Source organism: Sus scrofa, chromosome 6 (assembly GCF_054392235.1).
Source record: "Sus scrofa isolate SSC_HxYL_T2T_F1_AM1 chromosome 6, Sscrofa_HxYL_maternal_Yorkshire_Landrace_v2.0, whole genome shotgun sequence".
In the NCBI taxonomy this organism is placed as follows: Eukaryota; Metazoa; Chordata; class Mammalia; order Artiodactyla; family Suidae; genus Sus; species Sus scrofa.
In genome coordinates this window covers 150,335,801-150,352,179 of record NC_139388.1, presented here as the reverse complement: position 1 = coordinate 150,352,179, position 16,379 = coordinate 150,335,801, and the positions used below count along the sequence as shown (strand labels likewise).

General features: G+C 40.5%; 1 protein-coding gene across 50 annotated transcripts in view; it reads left to right on the top strand.

Moving 5' to 3' along the window:
* SGIP1 (SH3GL interacting endocytic adaptor 1) overlaps positions 1-16,379 on the top strand; it is a 228,031-nt gene that overhangs the window by 143,568 nt on the left and 68,084 nt on the right. For 21 of the 50 annotated variants that reach the window (XM_084964790.1, XM_084964789.1, XM_084964776.1 and 18 more), the window contains 5 exons: positions 278-302; positions 1,249-1,300; positions 2,672-2,757; positions 6,034-6,126; positions 7,496-7,570. In XM_084964790.1, coding sequence (XP_084820916.1) covers positions 278-302; positions 1,249-1,300; positions 2,672-2,757; positions 6,034-6,126; positions 7,496-7,570 — 331 coding nt within the window. Of the gene's footprint in view, positions 1-277; positions 303-1,248; positions 1,301-2,671; positions 2,758-6,033; positions 6,127-7,495; positions 7,571-9,895; positions 10,397-16,379 lie in introns of all 50 variants that reach the window. The other 29 variants (XM_084964758.1, XM_084964770.1, XM_084964769.1 and 26 more) reach the window with 4 other exon arrangements.

Genomic DNA, 16,379 nt, shown 5'->3' with positions numbered 1-16,379 from the left:
CTTATGAAATCTATTCAGGTAAGGGTTTTTTTCTGGCTCAGAAGACATATTATGTATTCTCTCTTCCTCTCTATAGTCTTTGAGCAAAATGAAAAACTGATTTATGTTGTGCGTGTGTGTCTACAATTTCCAACTGGAATGCAATGCTGAGAAAAAAAATTCATTTTTCCCCATCTGCATTTCTTTGAGTTCAGTTTAATTGCAATGACAGAAATATACATATTGTACATAATATATATGTGGTCCTAAACCTTATAGTGTCTATTTCTAATTCTAGGGTGCAATTAAAAGGAACTTATCCAGTAAGTATGTCTTAGCTACCAGAAATAGAGTATGATTTAAAAGAAGGAGTAGTTCCTTGGATATTGGAGCATATATACCTTTGACTGATACATGTTTGGGCTTGATTTTTAAGGCTTACAAATGTCCTACCTTTACAGCAAAGAAATCTTGTCATGATTCAAGGGCTCAGTGGGTTCTCAGTGATTAATGTTTAAATCCTGGAAGTGAATATGCTTTTGCATAAGCATTGATACTTTATTCCTGTATTTGTCAACTCTCGCTGTGTCATTTGCCTTTAGAAATGAATTTAATCAAATGTGTGTTTGCTGATTGGGGTAGGCAGAGGAGGAAGGCAGAAGGAATTGAAGGCAGATGCAACTGACCCATTCTTGTGTTATTTAATATGAAAAGTTTATTAAACCCAAAGAGATAGTAAATAGATTATAATATACATGTGGCATGATATTCTGCTGCATGTAGCACATTCTAGGAAATCTTAAGTGAATGGTTCCTAGTTAAAGGTGTAACATTTTCTTGGCATTTCAAGAAAAGAACAGACAGAGAATGCTGGATTCATGTACTATGTACATATGGCCTGGCTTAGTGTTCTCTCATAGTAGTTGGAAAGCAGAACTTATCAAGGCAGCAGACTCTCAAAGAATGGTGTGCTATTCCACTAAGCTCTGCAGTGTACAAATCTTCTATCTGATGGTTTATCATGGTTATTCCTTGGATAATTAGGTTTTATAAACACCAAAGAAAATGCTACTGCATATGCCTAAAAGATGGCTGCTGTGTTGCCAGGGGAAAGGGTTTGTTTGCTGGGTTTGTTTTGCAACGTTTTCCCATGGAGTTGCTTATTGACGTGACTTAAATCTCTAAGTGTTTCCTAACATAGCTCATAAGACATAAAAGAAAAAGAAATGGTTAAGATATGCTAAAAGCTTCCTTTGTCCCGTGCATCAGGTGAAGAAGTGGCGAGACCTAGGCGTTCCACTCCAACTCCAGAACTCATAAGGTGAGCATGAGAGATGTTAGTTGTGTTTTATGCATGGCTAACAGTTAAGCAAATCTCCTTTGGACCAAAATCTCAGCTCCTCACAACAAAGGGCTTGAGAGAGAGAGAGAGAGAGAGAGAGAGAGAGAGTGTGTGTGTGTGTGTGTGTGTGTGTGTGTGTGTGTGTGTGTGTATGTCATAGCAGGTTTAAGTATGTTATCATTTCGCATCAATGTAGCATGAGGGAACCCTTTAGGGAGGTACTCCGGAGTCATTTAAAGTAACATCTATCGGAACATGCAGCCTCTCACTAATGAGAGGGAAAGATCTACCTGAAGACGTCATTTGGTGTCTAGAATGCTGATCTGAAATACGGCTGTATGGCCCTACAAAGAGTAGCCTATTATTTGGATACAATTTGGGGATACATTCTACCTGCTCCACACCAAAGAAATCTTCTAGTTTGTTTTTTGGTTTTGGTAAAGCACCGTAGTTTACTCTGTGTATTCCTTGGGATAAGTAAGTATTGTACAAACAAGCACTGTTTCCCCCAAAGACTCCTGCTTCTATTGAAAGGCTGGATTCATTTTCCCTCCTTCTCTAGCCACTCCCCTCTCCTCTTCACCTCTTACCCCCCAACACACACACACACACAGAACTCTTTAGGATCAATGAAGGGCATCAGGTCTAGGGGGGGAATGGAGACACTTATGCAGATTTCCACTAATAGTCAATTTAAGAAATAATTCCTAGAAAGGATGAGCATTTAATTTATGCTTTTCCCCCTGATTTCTCAATGTGCTTCTCCTTCTCAGATGGGCAGTATTAGGATGTAATAATGAATCTACCATGTGGTGAGAGGGAAGTTGAGGGGAAAATGGAAGTTAGAAGTTGGTAGCCTTCGCTTCTTATTCAAACACAAACACAAACTTCCTGGTGGCTCGTTCCTTAACCTCCCTCTGCCTGACTTTCACTAATCACAAGCTGCATTAACTACAGCACAGAGATGTGGCGAAGACAAATATAAGTGATTTTCAAGATCTTCAGAGGAAAAGGTGCTTTGCAATAAACTGTTCTCTCCAGTATTATTTCTTGTAGGTATAGGGAATCGGATGGTTTTGAAAGTTTCTCTCTTTCATCTTATTTCTGTTGGACCAGTCTTTTGGTTCCCCATTGAGAACCAGGAATCTCACTTCCTACAGATGCTTTTGTCCACATACATTTTATAGCTTCAGAAATATACTTTTATCCCTGTGGGAGCTTGAGTAACATACATACATCCATATGTACATAAGTGCACACACATACATCGGCCTTACTGTGAAAAATATTTGAAAGCTTTGTATCTCATTAACATTAATACCCCTTTTCTCAATTTTTTTCTTGATTTAGCAAGAAACCTCCAGATGACACGATGGCGCTCGCTCCCCTCTTTGGCCCACCATTAGAATCAGCTTTTGATGAACAGAAGACAGAAGGTAAGAAAAAGTCTGTCCATCTAGAGATTTGTCGTTCTTTTCAATAAAGTATAACTTACCTAGAGTAAATGTACATGTTTTGAGGCATGTTTTTCATGTATCACCAGATCTTCATGTAAAAGAATAGTTCTGATCTAGGCGTGATATCAGCGTGGCAGTTTAGCTTGCAAACCTCTAGTATCTCAGGAATTGAAACTTTACTCCCAGAAGCACCTAACAGCTCACAAGTTCACTCCTCAAAAGAGGTCGGTAAGAATTACTGCACATCGCTACAACTCGCTGGGTGGGGAGTCGGTGTTCTATGAGCCAAACGGCCATCGTGATGGAGTCAGACCTTCCGAACTCTGCATCGTAGTCACTGTCATTGTGACTGGCCTCTCTGACCACAGTTTCTCTCTTGCCCACCTCATCAGTGCATGTGTCACTTGGATTGCTCACACAGCAGACACTGCTGGAAATCTCCAGACCCAGGAATGACCTTCAATCATTTAGCAACTTAGAACTAAAATGTCATGGGAGAAATACCACTTTGGCTGTTATTGTTGGGTTTACCTATTAAATATTTATGCCTGGCATGAAATATTTAACTTTTACCAATTAGCCATTTTTGGATGGTGGTAAGTAATGTATACCTTGCTGACATAAAACTCTTTATGAAAGGGATCTAATCTATTCTTAAAATGAATTTATCTCCCATGCATGTATCTCCAGCAGCTGTTTTTGCTAATAGGAAATGTTTTTATAAAAATCATATGATTGGAGTTCCCATTGTGACGAAGTGGGAACAAACCCGACTAGTATCCATGAGGACACAGGTTTGATCCCTAGCCTCGATCAGTGAGTTAAGGATCCGGCGTTGCCGTGAGCTGTGGCGTAGGTCAAAGACATAACTCAGATCTGGCATTGCTGTGGCTATGGTGTAGGCTGGCAGCTACAACTCTGATTTGACCCTTCGCCTGGGAATGTCCATATGCCATGGATGTGGCCCTAAAAAGCACACACACACACAAAATTTTAAAATAACAAAGCATTAAAAAAATGATATGACTTAATAGCATTATGTTATAGGCATAATAAAATGTTATTTTCTTAGGACCCATTGGTGAAGGAAATTAGATTTTAGTGTTAAGGACAATAAGACTTGAAAGCATAATGAGTAGACTGAGCTTGAGTGACAAGAGACTCCAAAGGACAGTGAATTAAACCATATAGAATTTTATTTCTGTTTTATGTAAACAGTCTCACAGTAAACCATACAGAACTTGGCAGGGTGGCTCTGATCTCCTCTGCATGTGGCCTTATCATCTCTGGGTCCAAAGGAGCTGCTCCAGCTCTCAGCATCTCCCGGTCAGAAGACAGGGGGACAGGGGAGAACCAAGGGAACTCACTGCCGGTTCCTGTATGAGCAGAATCTGAATGAGACACACATCACTTCCAACCAGCCCATCAGAAAGAATTTAATGCTATGTGGCCAGTTAAATTTTAACTGCAGAAGAAATGGAGAATGAATCTGGGAGACAGCAGCCAGCCACAAATGAATATTTTTCAATGATGAGGTTAGGAAAATGTATAAGGAACATCCCTAAATACCTGTTCAGTGATTTAAATGTCTACAACTGAGAATCCATAAGTAATAGTGGCCCTGGGATGAGGTTATCAATTGTCTCTTATTAAGTCATCTGTGATCTATCTCACTTTGCATGACATAATGACATGTGGTGACTGAAGGGGGGATTGGATTTGCTGCATTTGAATCTACCTATGGAAAAATGCCTTAACGTTATGGAAACCTGATATACAAAATAGAAAACAATTCTTAAAAATCATTTTCAAAAGGTTGTGTTCCATATGGAACCCATGACAATAAAAAAAATGGTACTCCACATCTTTGGAGAACATTTGCTTTCATGTTAAAACAGAGGTAAGACCATCAATTAAAGGTTCCATCAGAGGTTCATGAGGGAGAGGAGATACACACCTGGTCTTGTCCATGAACCTGGCTTGATTGCTCTGTGGGTAGTGTCAGCCCCTGAAGTTCTGTAAAGTTCCAACACTGCACCAAGCATACCAGTTTTTCCAACATCCACACCCACTTTTCTTACATACTTACTCTTACTTTTTTGACTGATTCTTCTATCACTAGTTTACAAGGTTGAGTGGAAAGAGTGTATTTTTGGAGTTAGGTAGACAGGTCTGGGCTCAGATTTTAGCTCTTCTACCCTCTCCGTGTATGTTGTTAGGCAGATTGTTTAACTGCTATAATCTTTGCTTTCCTCAATATCAATCACATGGTGGTGTGGCGAGGACTAAACTACATCACAATAGCTATTGGTCTTGTCATAAATGTTTTGTATGAATTTTATGTGCATTACATTTATATACATAAGCTCCTTTAATCCTTTGAGTAGCTGTTTGAGATTTTTCTTATTATCTCTACCCTGAAGGAAGGGAGGCCCAAAGGTTACATGAGTTGCCCATGGTCATACAGTAAGTGTGGAGGCTGGATTCAAATCCAAGGCCAACTAACTTCCTAGACTGTGTTTTACAACATAATGAATTACAAGCTGTACTTACCTAGATCCTGGCACATGACAGGTGCTGAGAAGAGCTAGTTCATTACAGTGTTACCATGACAACAAAGAAAACAGAAGGAAGAGACAAAAGAAATGGAAGGAACATTAGACTCCGTGTTCTTAGGCCTGATACCGAACTGCCCTGATGTACTTTAAGATGTCTTGTTTATTTTTCTGGTTGGCTTAGTATATTCACCAAACACTTTTTGAATAATTTCTCTTTCTGATGCTGTAAACGTCTTATTTAAAGACTCCCTAAGAATCTTTAAAGGTGGCAATCACAGTACAGAATTCAGGCATTTTCATTTTTGAAGCACAGTCATAGCAAACTTTAAATAAACCAACTTGAAACAAATGTCCATGGGAGAAATGTCTGTATTTTCAAGTGGGTCCCCAAAACAAGCCTGTACATTCTCCTGACATTTAGCATGTCCTTAAGTGACCAACAAGGAAGAGAATGCAGATGCTGTGTTTTGCAGTTTTTACTTCAGCTATATATGCACACAGACACCCCCTGTGCATGCACACACACAGACACCCCCATTCCTGTTTCCTTTCTCTGCTTGAAAAGAATGATTGCTAGGACTGAGGCAAGACAGAAATAATCTCATGAAGCTCAGCTTTAAACTGAAATTTCAAGTTCTAAAATCAGGGCGTTTCTTTTCTCAGCTCACCCTGGGAAATTTTCTTTTTATGTTTCCAGTTCTTTTAGATCAGCCTGAGATATGGGGTCCAGGCCAACCAATTAATCCCAGCACGGAGTCGCCAAAGTTAACAAGGCCCTTTCCCACTGGAAGTAAGTTATGTGTCTGCTCTGTCTGGAAAAATAAGTGACTCATTTTACTGTCTGTCTGCATAGTGAAATTGGGCACCCCTTCGAAAGTCCACATAAGCAACATTTGGACTGTATAATATTAAGAGGAGACGTTACTCGAAAAGGTTTTAGAATTAAAGGACGCTAGGACAGTTCGTTGAGACCGGAATAATATAATACAGGGAAATTATCAGCTTTGAATCATAGTTTCTTCTGAGATCCCACAGGTTCATTCATTCTTTCAGTAGGAGGATGTAGGCATGAGAAGCAAGTGACCTAAAAACCTGCTATGCTCCAAGCATGGGCAAGCTCCCAACCCAGAGCTGACCAAGTCAGATAAGGTTCTGCCAGTCCTGCAGAACTACTGAGGCTGCAGAGGAGGGAGGGGACACATGGAAAGAGTGGTACTTGGAGAACAAGGGAATGATGCCATATGACAGAGAGACGCTAAGACAGGAGATGAGGGCTCTCCCAGAGCAGAGCCATCAGCTCTGCTTATTCCAGCATCTCAACCCCACTCCAGGTGCTGGGGAAAGAGGTCCCAAAGAAAAAAGCAAACTCCTGAATCTAGCAAACAGAGCAGTGAGAAGAAAACATAGATTAAAGAAACAATAGGGAAAAAAATGTACCCGTTGAAATTCCTAACTTTCCCCACAAAGTGACAAGCCCAGTTCAGAAGGGTGAGTCTCTGGGTTGGGGCTGTAATACATACTTTTTCTATATCAGGGATTTTTTTTTTTAGCTATAATTTTCACCAAAGGAATCTGTTCATTCTTCCTTGACCCAAATCATTTTGCTTCAGACTTTGAACAATATACCTCAACTTAAGACGTATAACTTTGAGAAAGCTTTCCAGACTCAACCCAAACTATAATAGCCTGACTGTATTAAAAATCCCTCCTCTCATCTGAGCCCCTACCCAAGCTGTTTTCATTTTTTTCTGAGGACCCTCTGGATTGTAATTGCCTGTGACCACGATATTCATTCATTCAGTTGTAAATTCCTCAAGGGCAGAAGCTCCTTGTATTCAACTCCATTCCTAGTACAGGGCATAGGATTTAGTTGGCTCTTGATGTTCTCTGGACAAAGGAATAAGTGAATGAAATGATTTTTTTGAAATGATATTATTATTATTATCTGATTTCTTTTAACAAATTCTTATAAAAGGGAAGACTCTGAATGAAGCCTGCTTCAGTACCTTAGTTTTGAACTTAAAAATGTGGGCCATTAGTACTATTCCTTTTCCAACAGTAGGAACATGAATGAAAACCCAAATCCTGCTTATCTGGGGAATATTGTGTAACTTAGAGAGAAAGTGATCAATAATACTTGGCTTCTTATCTCTTGGCAGCACCTCCACCACTGCCTCCAAAAAACGTACCAGCCACCCCACCCCGAACAGGCTCCCCTTTAACCACTGGACCAGGTAAGCTCTATTTTTTCTATTCTGAGATGATGTGGCAGTCAGCAGTGGACCCGGACCTCAACATGCCCTTGATGTGTTGGAAGCTGTAGGCTAGACTAAACATGAAAACGTTTGCCTTTTGTTTTAGTTCCGTTACAATTTACTATGCAGGTAGTGCCTCTCCCAGATTGCATAAAAAGGCTTACTTTCTCAACTCATTTTTTTCTCTGTATAATTTTGTTGGAACGAAGGCCACGTTTACTTGCGAGAGGAAAGGAGAAAAAAAAATCTCAGCATCAAAAGTCTTTGTTTAGTTGACATCTCACATCATTGAATCTCATTTTAATGATTTACAAGGTAAAAATCTTAAGGCATAATTCGTATTTTTCCAAGAACTGATGACTTTTTTCCTAGAATTCAAACTGTGTAGTTCCTAATGCAAATGCAATGATTCCTAGGATGTGCAGCATTCAGGTAAGCTTGAGGGGTGGGGGATTTTTTTCCCAGTGGTCATTAAATATTTATTATCCAACAGCAAAGAGGTGTGTAGGGAGGATGAAATACGGTAAGGAACTGCCGCATGTCTTTAGACAGATAATTTCTAAGGCACATCTTTACCGTCTATTAAAATCAATACTATGTATTCCTACAATTTATAATCTACCTAGCAAGGCAAAAGCATCATAGCTATTTTATGTGTCTGGGCCTGTAAAACGTAGTTCTTTATCACCTTTGGAATTCGATTGCAGCCTGGTGAGTTTGATAGCTATAGAGAGGGGTATTTATCGACAAGAGCAAATGCAAGATGTAGTCATTTATGAAATTTATAGTGACGCGAACCCAACAGAGAGTCATCCAGAATGTCACAAGGAGAGGTGTGTGCAAGTTCAAACCATTTTGGCCCCTTGACTATGTTAGAGATAAATGAACCTACCAGCAACAAAATTATAACTATCATGGGCCATGCGAACGGCTATCCCATTTATCTGTAGCCTTGGAACCTTGAAGGTTAATTCTTTTCAAATGTGAAATATGTAAGTCCTAAGCCAGCTCTTACAGCGAAAAGGTCATTTAAAGGTAACATGGCTTCTGCTCAGGCCTTGCAATTACTTGGGTAACGATTTCTAATTTGAATAACCTTGGGTTTACAAAGAGTACACTGCCTCACATTTCAGTTGTTATCAAGTATTTCCTGCCAAGCTGCAGAAGACAGTTTTAAATGTTTTTTCTCTTATTACTGTAAGAATTGAAAAGACTATCTAATGCTAACATTTAAGCAAAGCAGACTTTTTGTTTCATGATCTCAGATGGATATATAGCAGTTGTGCCTAGGATGCTACAGGTTAGACTTGATGAGAAAAGAAATGATAAAGATGTTTTTATAATTGTCTTTTAAACAGGTATATAAGTAATAGTTCTAATAAGCAGTACTTGTCTCCTCAGTGTCGTGTGTGTGTGTGTGTGTGTGTGTGTGTGTGTGTGTGTGTGTGTATCTCGGGGGGGGGTATGTGTCTGTAAATATTCGCGTGGTGACATCTTTTTAATCTTTGTGCTGTGTTTCTGGTGTATTTAAGGTGGAGGATAGACAGTTTATTTTGATGTGATTTTTTTGTTTAAATAACATATATTGTCATTAGTTTTGCCAAACATTTTCATTTAAAATGCTAGAGTGGCCAGTCAATTATGAGGGTGATCTCCAGCTACCGAGTCTTTTTCTAGTATGTCCTAGGTATTCTGGTAAGCCAGATTTTCCAAAGGGACCTCCTCTTTGGAATTTGCAGCTCCAGAGCCTGTACGTTTCTGTGAACCTAACACTGCTTTCTCAAAACGAACACACTTTGCACACTGGGAGAAGCCTTGGAGGGCAGTTACACACTCGGTGTTTTCAATCATGGTAGAAATAGCCAACTCAGGTAAATGATAGCAAAAAAGGTGATGCTCAATTGTAGAGGCAGGGGACCTTCCCCTCCCCTTCAACTCCAATCAAGAATTTTTCCATCATGGGAGCTCCCCTCGTGGCACAGTGGTTAATGAATCCGACTAGGAACCATGACGTTGCGGGTTTGATCCCTGGCCTTGCTCAGTGGGTTAAGGATCCGGCGTTGCTGTGGCTCTGGTGTAGGCCAATGGCTACAGCTCCGATTGGACCCCTAGCCTGGGAATCTCCATATGCCCTAGAAAAGGCAAAAAAAAAAAAAAAAAAAGAATTTTTCCATCATGAAGTCTGCCCACCTAGACACCTCAGGAGACAATCTATTTACCAGCCTTTGCCTCGCCCCTCCCACTTCCCCCACAAATAATTTTAACAAAGTAATTAAAGTTTAAAATCAACTACTTTAACCACAGGAAATGACCAGTCAGCCACAGAGGTCAAAATTGAAAAACTACCATCAATCAATGACTTGGACAGCATTTTTGGCCCAGTGTTGTCCCCCAAGTCTGTTGCTGTTAACGCTGAAGATAAGTGGGTCCAATTTTCTGACACATCCCCGGAACGTGTTACTCCAGAGTTGACTCCAAGGGAAAAGGTGGCGTCCCCACCAGCTGCATCAGACAACCCAGCCGACTCCCCAGCTCCCGGCCCCCCGGCTCCCCCTGGCCCGCCAGGCCCCCCAGGACCTCCGGGTCCGCCTCGCAATGTACCATCGCCGCTCAATTTAGAAGAGGTCCAGAAGAAAGTGGCCGAGCAGACCTTCATTAAAGATGATTACTTAGAAACAATCTCCTCTCCGAAAGATTTTGGGTTGGGACAGAGAGCAACGCCGCCTCCCCCACCCCCACCCACCTACAGGACTGTGGTTTCGTCGCCCGGACCCGGCTCGGGCAGTGGTACGGGGACCACCAGTGGTACGTCTTACTGTTTGCGTGTGCTTCGTGTGCCCGGGAATGGCCGTGGCTGCTGCCGTGTGAGCAACACCCTCCTCCTGCCTGGCCGCTGACTTTAGAGCTTCAGCCATCCCTCCTTTGGTGTGGGTGTCCTATGCCCGGTGGCATGTCCCAGTCCATCAAATGCTCGCAGTCATAGTGCAAGTCTGTGGATGTGTCCTGCCCTGTGCTCCCCGCCCTTAGGAGGGCGCTGCCTTCTGCCCTGCCATTAAGTGTATGTTTTTCAGAGAAACCTGCCATGTCATTGTTTAGAATTCAGGAAAGTTCTAGAAAGACAGGTTTCCTAGCGTGAGTTTCACGTTAAGTGTCTGATTTCCTCGTCAGAGGCCTCCCCAAGGGCCCTAGTGTTTTTCTGCTTTACTGAGGTGAAACTGACAAATAAAATTGTAAGATCTTTAAAGTGTACAATGTGATGATGTGATACACACAGACATTGTGGAAGGATTTTTCCCACCCAGTTAATTAGCAGCCCATCACGTCACATATTTACTTTTTTTTTTTTTTTTTGATGAGACTATTTAAGTTCTACTCTCAGCAAATTTCAATCATACGATACAGTGTTATCAACTGTAGTCACCTATCAACTGTAGTCACCACAGTTGATTACAGATCCTCAGACATTATTCAATTTATCATCGTATACATCTACGCTTGTATGTTTTTCAAGAGCCCTGTTTCTCTGTAGGTCAATGCGTTTCCTAATTTTTTCTGTGTTGCGTTTTTCTTATTGAGAGGGAACGGTGTTAACCCCTATCATTACTTCAGAGAAAAAGGAGGGTGTGAAAAGATTTTAGAGGATAGCAGAAAAAAGAGAATGCCTTACTGCATCCTCGGCCTCATCAAGCTGCTGCTGAAACAAACTGCTCTCTGATGTCGTCATCAACATGCTCATCAGCCTATGAGCTTAACTCCAAGTGTGGTGACAGATGATGGAGCAGGTCATCCGAAACGTACATCTGGGGACTCCACGTGCAAACTTTGTTGTTGAATCTGATTTTTTTGGTTTTCCTTATTTGAAACTTCCTTTTGTGTTCTCTATGAAAGGATGATCTGCCATGTATACCAGGGAAAAGATCAAGATTTTTCTAATGTGTCTTCCATATCATTTATTCTACTGGTTCTCATGTTTGTCTGCCAACATCCTCCAATGCCCTCCCTCCTGTTCCTGTGGGTTTTGTTTAGATACCTTCCCAGCGGTGTCAAGAGCTATTTGTGTTTCATTTACTTTGAAAGAGGCGACCAAGTTTAAGTTATTTAGATCTAGTAAGAGACAGAAAGGAAAGGCTTTTGTCTCTAGGCTAATAGTTATCTCTGCTTCCACTTTCAATGGAGTATCTGTCAAGGCGTGTTCTTTGCTAATTGCCCTGTGCTCTAAAGTGAGAGCATGCAAGCCAATCAAGGAGGACTGGAGAGTCACCTGTACTGTAAACAAAACCAGTGTTTTATATCATTAGGTATTCCTGTGCCCAACCAAAAAGGGAAAACCATTCAATACTCAAACAAGTTTGGGAAACATTGTGTTAAAACAAAACCAGTCAGTTTCCTGACCATGGGACACTCTGAGAGCCTTTATTTTGCCAATACGAACAATAGCTATAGTTTCTTATCCTGGCACCATGCATATCATTTCATCCTCACAACAACCCCATGAGGGAAACATTCTCAGTCACCACTTTTGCAGACACGAAAACCGAGGCTTATGGATGTTAAGTCATTTGACCACATTTACACAGCTAGAGATGATATATTTGGGATCCATTCTCCGGTCTGTCTTATCCCAAGCCTAGGTTCTTAACCACTACGCTCTCCAGACCCTCTTGCAAGGTTTAGTGACAAAACATCCCAAACTTATTTGAAACTGACACCCACCTCTACTGCCCAGTGTCATCAACAACATCACCAAAATTCTCTCCAAACCTATCCTCTGTGCTCCTTTCTATAATTCTGGAGGGTTAGAGCCTCCACCTCTACTGCTTTTTTAGGTCTTTGGGGGGATGTAAGTCTCCTTACTTATCTCTAAAGATAATAAATGACCATTAGGTAAAATTTTACGTTCAGACCTCAATCCCAAAGATGGTTGTCCACTGTCAAAGAGGGGTGTGTTTCCATCTTCTTGGATGGAATTCTTTTTTCTAGGCCATGCTCTGAGTTTTCTGAAATAACTTTTCAAAAAATAAAGCCCCCCTTTCCAATGGCCTGGCCACTCTGCTCTCCTCAAAGCAAGACTTTTAGTCAAGGGAGGGGTGAACAGGTCAGGACAGCTTTGTAATTCACCTCTCTCCTCCAGCACCTTCCACAAGGCTCTGGGAGGTGCTCGCTTCATTGCATTGGCTGACCACTGATCTAATGAGCGAAGACAGCTCTAGATTTCTTTCTGGAATCCTTGGGAGTTTTGTTATTGTTTTAATGTTTAGCTTCCCTATTCTTATTTAAAATCACTTTAAAATGTTACCCGTAAAGACTATTGATTCTTAATAATTGAGTTGGAAAAGAACTATACTTTGCTGGTATCAAAGGATTGAATTTCTAAATGGAAGACAGAACTGGGCCAATGAAGCTCATGAATAAATAAAACTTTGCACCTTTATCTCCTTAATTAAGTCCCAGTTTATTTGCTCGTTAATCTTTTATTGATGAAATATACGCAGACTGGGAGAAATGTAAATTTAGGCTTAAACGAGTAGGATGTAATCTCTGGTTTTAAAGAGTAGCAATGCTTATCCCCACCTGCTTTTTTGTAGCACTTAGCCTGATGGGAATAACTTTCCCTATCCTTCTCAAACTCTGTTTAATTGGATACCATTATGCCTACTTTTAAAATTTCATTCACAGCAAGATGACTGTCACAGATCGAGTGTCAACAGCACTAACAGCCTGGTGAATCAGGAGAGTTACCTGTTGTTGAGAAAGTTGCAAGTTAAGAATTTGCTCCAAGAACTTTAATTTTCCTGATGGCAAAATTTAAAAATACATAGTTTGGCCAGAATATTGCTTTACTGGAAGGCAGACACTGATTCTTGGCAAAGGCCATCTCTTCTGTGTGGGCTGTGTGCCCAGGGGAGGAGATGCAGAAGGTGTTTTATTGGCCTGCAGCACGTGTGGAGGCCAGGGAGAGAGAGGTGTTAATAAAGACAGAATGTTCAGTGCAACATTTCTCAACTGGGGAAACCAAAGTAGTATTAAAAGATGTTGAACACACACACACATCCATAGACAAATGAGTTGGAACCTACCTGGGGTTGAGTTAAATAAATATATTTCCTAACTACAAGTCTTTTCAGAGAAGCAATATCCAATATGGAAGCTACTAGGTACATGTGGCGTATTTTAATTTTAATGGTAATTAATTTAAATTAAAATGTAAAGTCAGGAGTTCCCTTTGTAGCTCAGCAGTAACGAACCCAACTAGGATCCATGAGGATGCAGGTTTGATCCCTGACCTCACTCCATGGGTTAAGGATCTGGTGTTGCCATGAGCTGTGGTGAAGGTTGCAGATGTAGCTCAGATCTGGTGTTGCTGTGGATGTGACATAGGCTGGCAGCTGCAGCTCCGATTTGACCCCTAGCCTGGGTGGAACTTACATATGCCACAGGTGAGACCCTAGAAAGATAAAAAAAAAAAAAAAAAAAAGTAAAAATTGGCTATTTACATGCAGTAGGCATACTTCAGTGTTCAGTGGCCACATGTGGCTAATGACTATCTTAAGGACAGCACTTGTTCTAGAACATTTTCATCATCGTAGAAAGCTCTGTTGGACAGTACTGTTTTAGAGCTTTTAAGGTGCTGGTCACCAAAAAAGAAACATAGTATGAAACCTTCCCCACACATATTTAGTACTTTCTTCAATGGAATGGTGTAACTGTGTTTTAAGAAAAACAAAAGGCTGCTTATATATTTAAAAGGGCATATATTTTAATTTGTTTCATTCTCCCCACAACACTGTGATATATTAACCTCATTTGACAGATAAGGAAATGGAAACTCAAAGATAGGATTTGGCCACGATTGCAAAGCTAATAAAAAGCAAAGCCAAGATCTGCCTGACCTCAGATCCGTTGGATTCAATTTACCAACCCCCCCTACTCCCCTCCCCACCCACAAGGACGCACACACACCAAGAGAGAGGAAGGTTGAAGCCATCTTTATGCGGTCCTGGGGGACTACCAAAGAGGCCACGATGGAACTTCAGGTTGAGAACAGCAGATGGACTGAGAACATGTCCATGGTTGCCAACTTTTTTGAACTCACAAAACTCAAATAACATACATGTGATTGTTAAACAATGTTGTACAATTATTTTCCAGCATTATTCTTGGGACTAAACATTGCTTGAAGGGGAAATGACAGCATAATTGAAGACCGAAGAATAAGGACAGAGATGCCCAAATAATAACCCTCTCCATTCTCTCAATAGGAAATAATTGTGTAGAAAGACCTAAAAAAAAAAAAAAAAAAAAAAAAAAAAAAAAAAAAAAAGTAAAAATCAGTTATTTAGATGCAGAAGGCACAATTCAGTGTTCAGTGGGCACATGTAGCTAATGACTATCTTATTGGGCAGCAAAAAAGGGTGTGAGGCCTAAGTTCCATTGTGAAGTACTCCTCTGGCCCTGGGCACCCTCTGCTGAGTGTGTAGGTTCTGTCAAGCAGGGTTTTACTTCTTAAGCACTCCTTTGGTGTCTTCTAACTCCACAGCAAATCAATGAAATCAATTCAGTAAAGAAAAAGTGAGTTCAACAGGGTGCCCCAAAAGAAAAAGGAAAGCAGTTAACTAGCCACTCTTTTCTTTGCTTTTAGGTATATATGTATCAAAAAACACAGTTTTTATCACCTCAACATCAACTACCTTCTATTTGTATAGTATTTTATAGTTTAGTAAATACTTTAATAAGCACTTTCCATTTTGATCATTACAACTTGCAAGGTAGAAACATGTTTTCCTTTTTAAAACAGGAAGCTGAGGCTCAGAGAAGTCAAAATCCTACAGCAGAGAAGAGGCGGGCAGGGCCAGAACTTTTCATCAGTTTTTTTCAATACTCCACACTCCCTTGATGATAACCCCAAATATTAGTGAAACTGGGTTTTAAAATTTCCCTTCTGGAACTTGTAGGAAAAGGGTGAGCAGCTTACCTTTTCCTGAGATTGACTAGGAAGACTATTTCTTGGAAATATACCCAATAGAGAGACTTTTTGACCCACTCTTATAGCATGGGTTTCCAGCAAAATGGAACCCCCCAAAAAAGTCCCATCAAATTGCTTAAAAAAGACTTTGTTGCATAAATGTTTATTTCCCATCTCTTTGCTGTCACTTCTTATTTTCTGAAAACATCTTGGGTGTAAAGAAAACTTTGTAGTGGAACCTGTAAAAATATACCCAATTCTTTTATTCAAGAGAAAATTAGCCGAAAATGTTTATATTGAGTGAAACGGGTGTAGTCTGCTCATGCAAAAATAAGATCAGGCTTTGTGCAAAATATGCGGCAAAAGGCAACCTAAAGCTATAAGACAGCACATTTAAAAGCTAACAATTTTGTAGTTAAATAGGATATTTGAGCTATGTGACTTTGGGCAAGTTATTGAATATCTCAGAGCTTTAGTTTCCATTGAGATAGTAGAAGTATCTTCCTCCAAATCTTATGGTGGGCATAAAATAAAGTATGAAAAATATGGGGCATAGATACCAGCCCAATAAAATAAAAAGATGACCATACAGTGAAACGTTGGTAGTGGTGGGAAAAAAAAAGGTGGATGAGTGGAAATAATTAGTGGGGGTTCACGTTAATGAAATTACACTTAGAATAAACAACACAGAGAAACACAGCGCACTCAGATTTCAAATTATTGAGGAGTTCCTGTCGTGGCGCAGTGGTTAATGAATCCGACTAGGAACCATGAGGTCGCGGGTTCGGTCCCTGCCCTTGCTCAGTGGGTTAACGATCCGGCGTT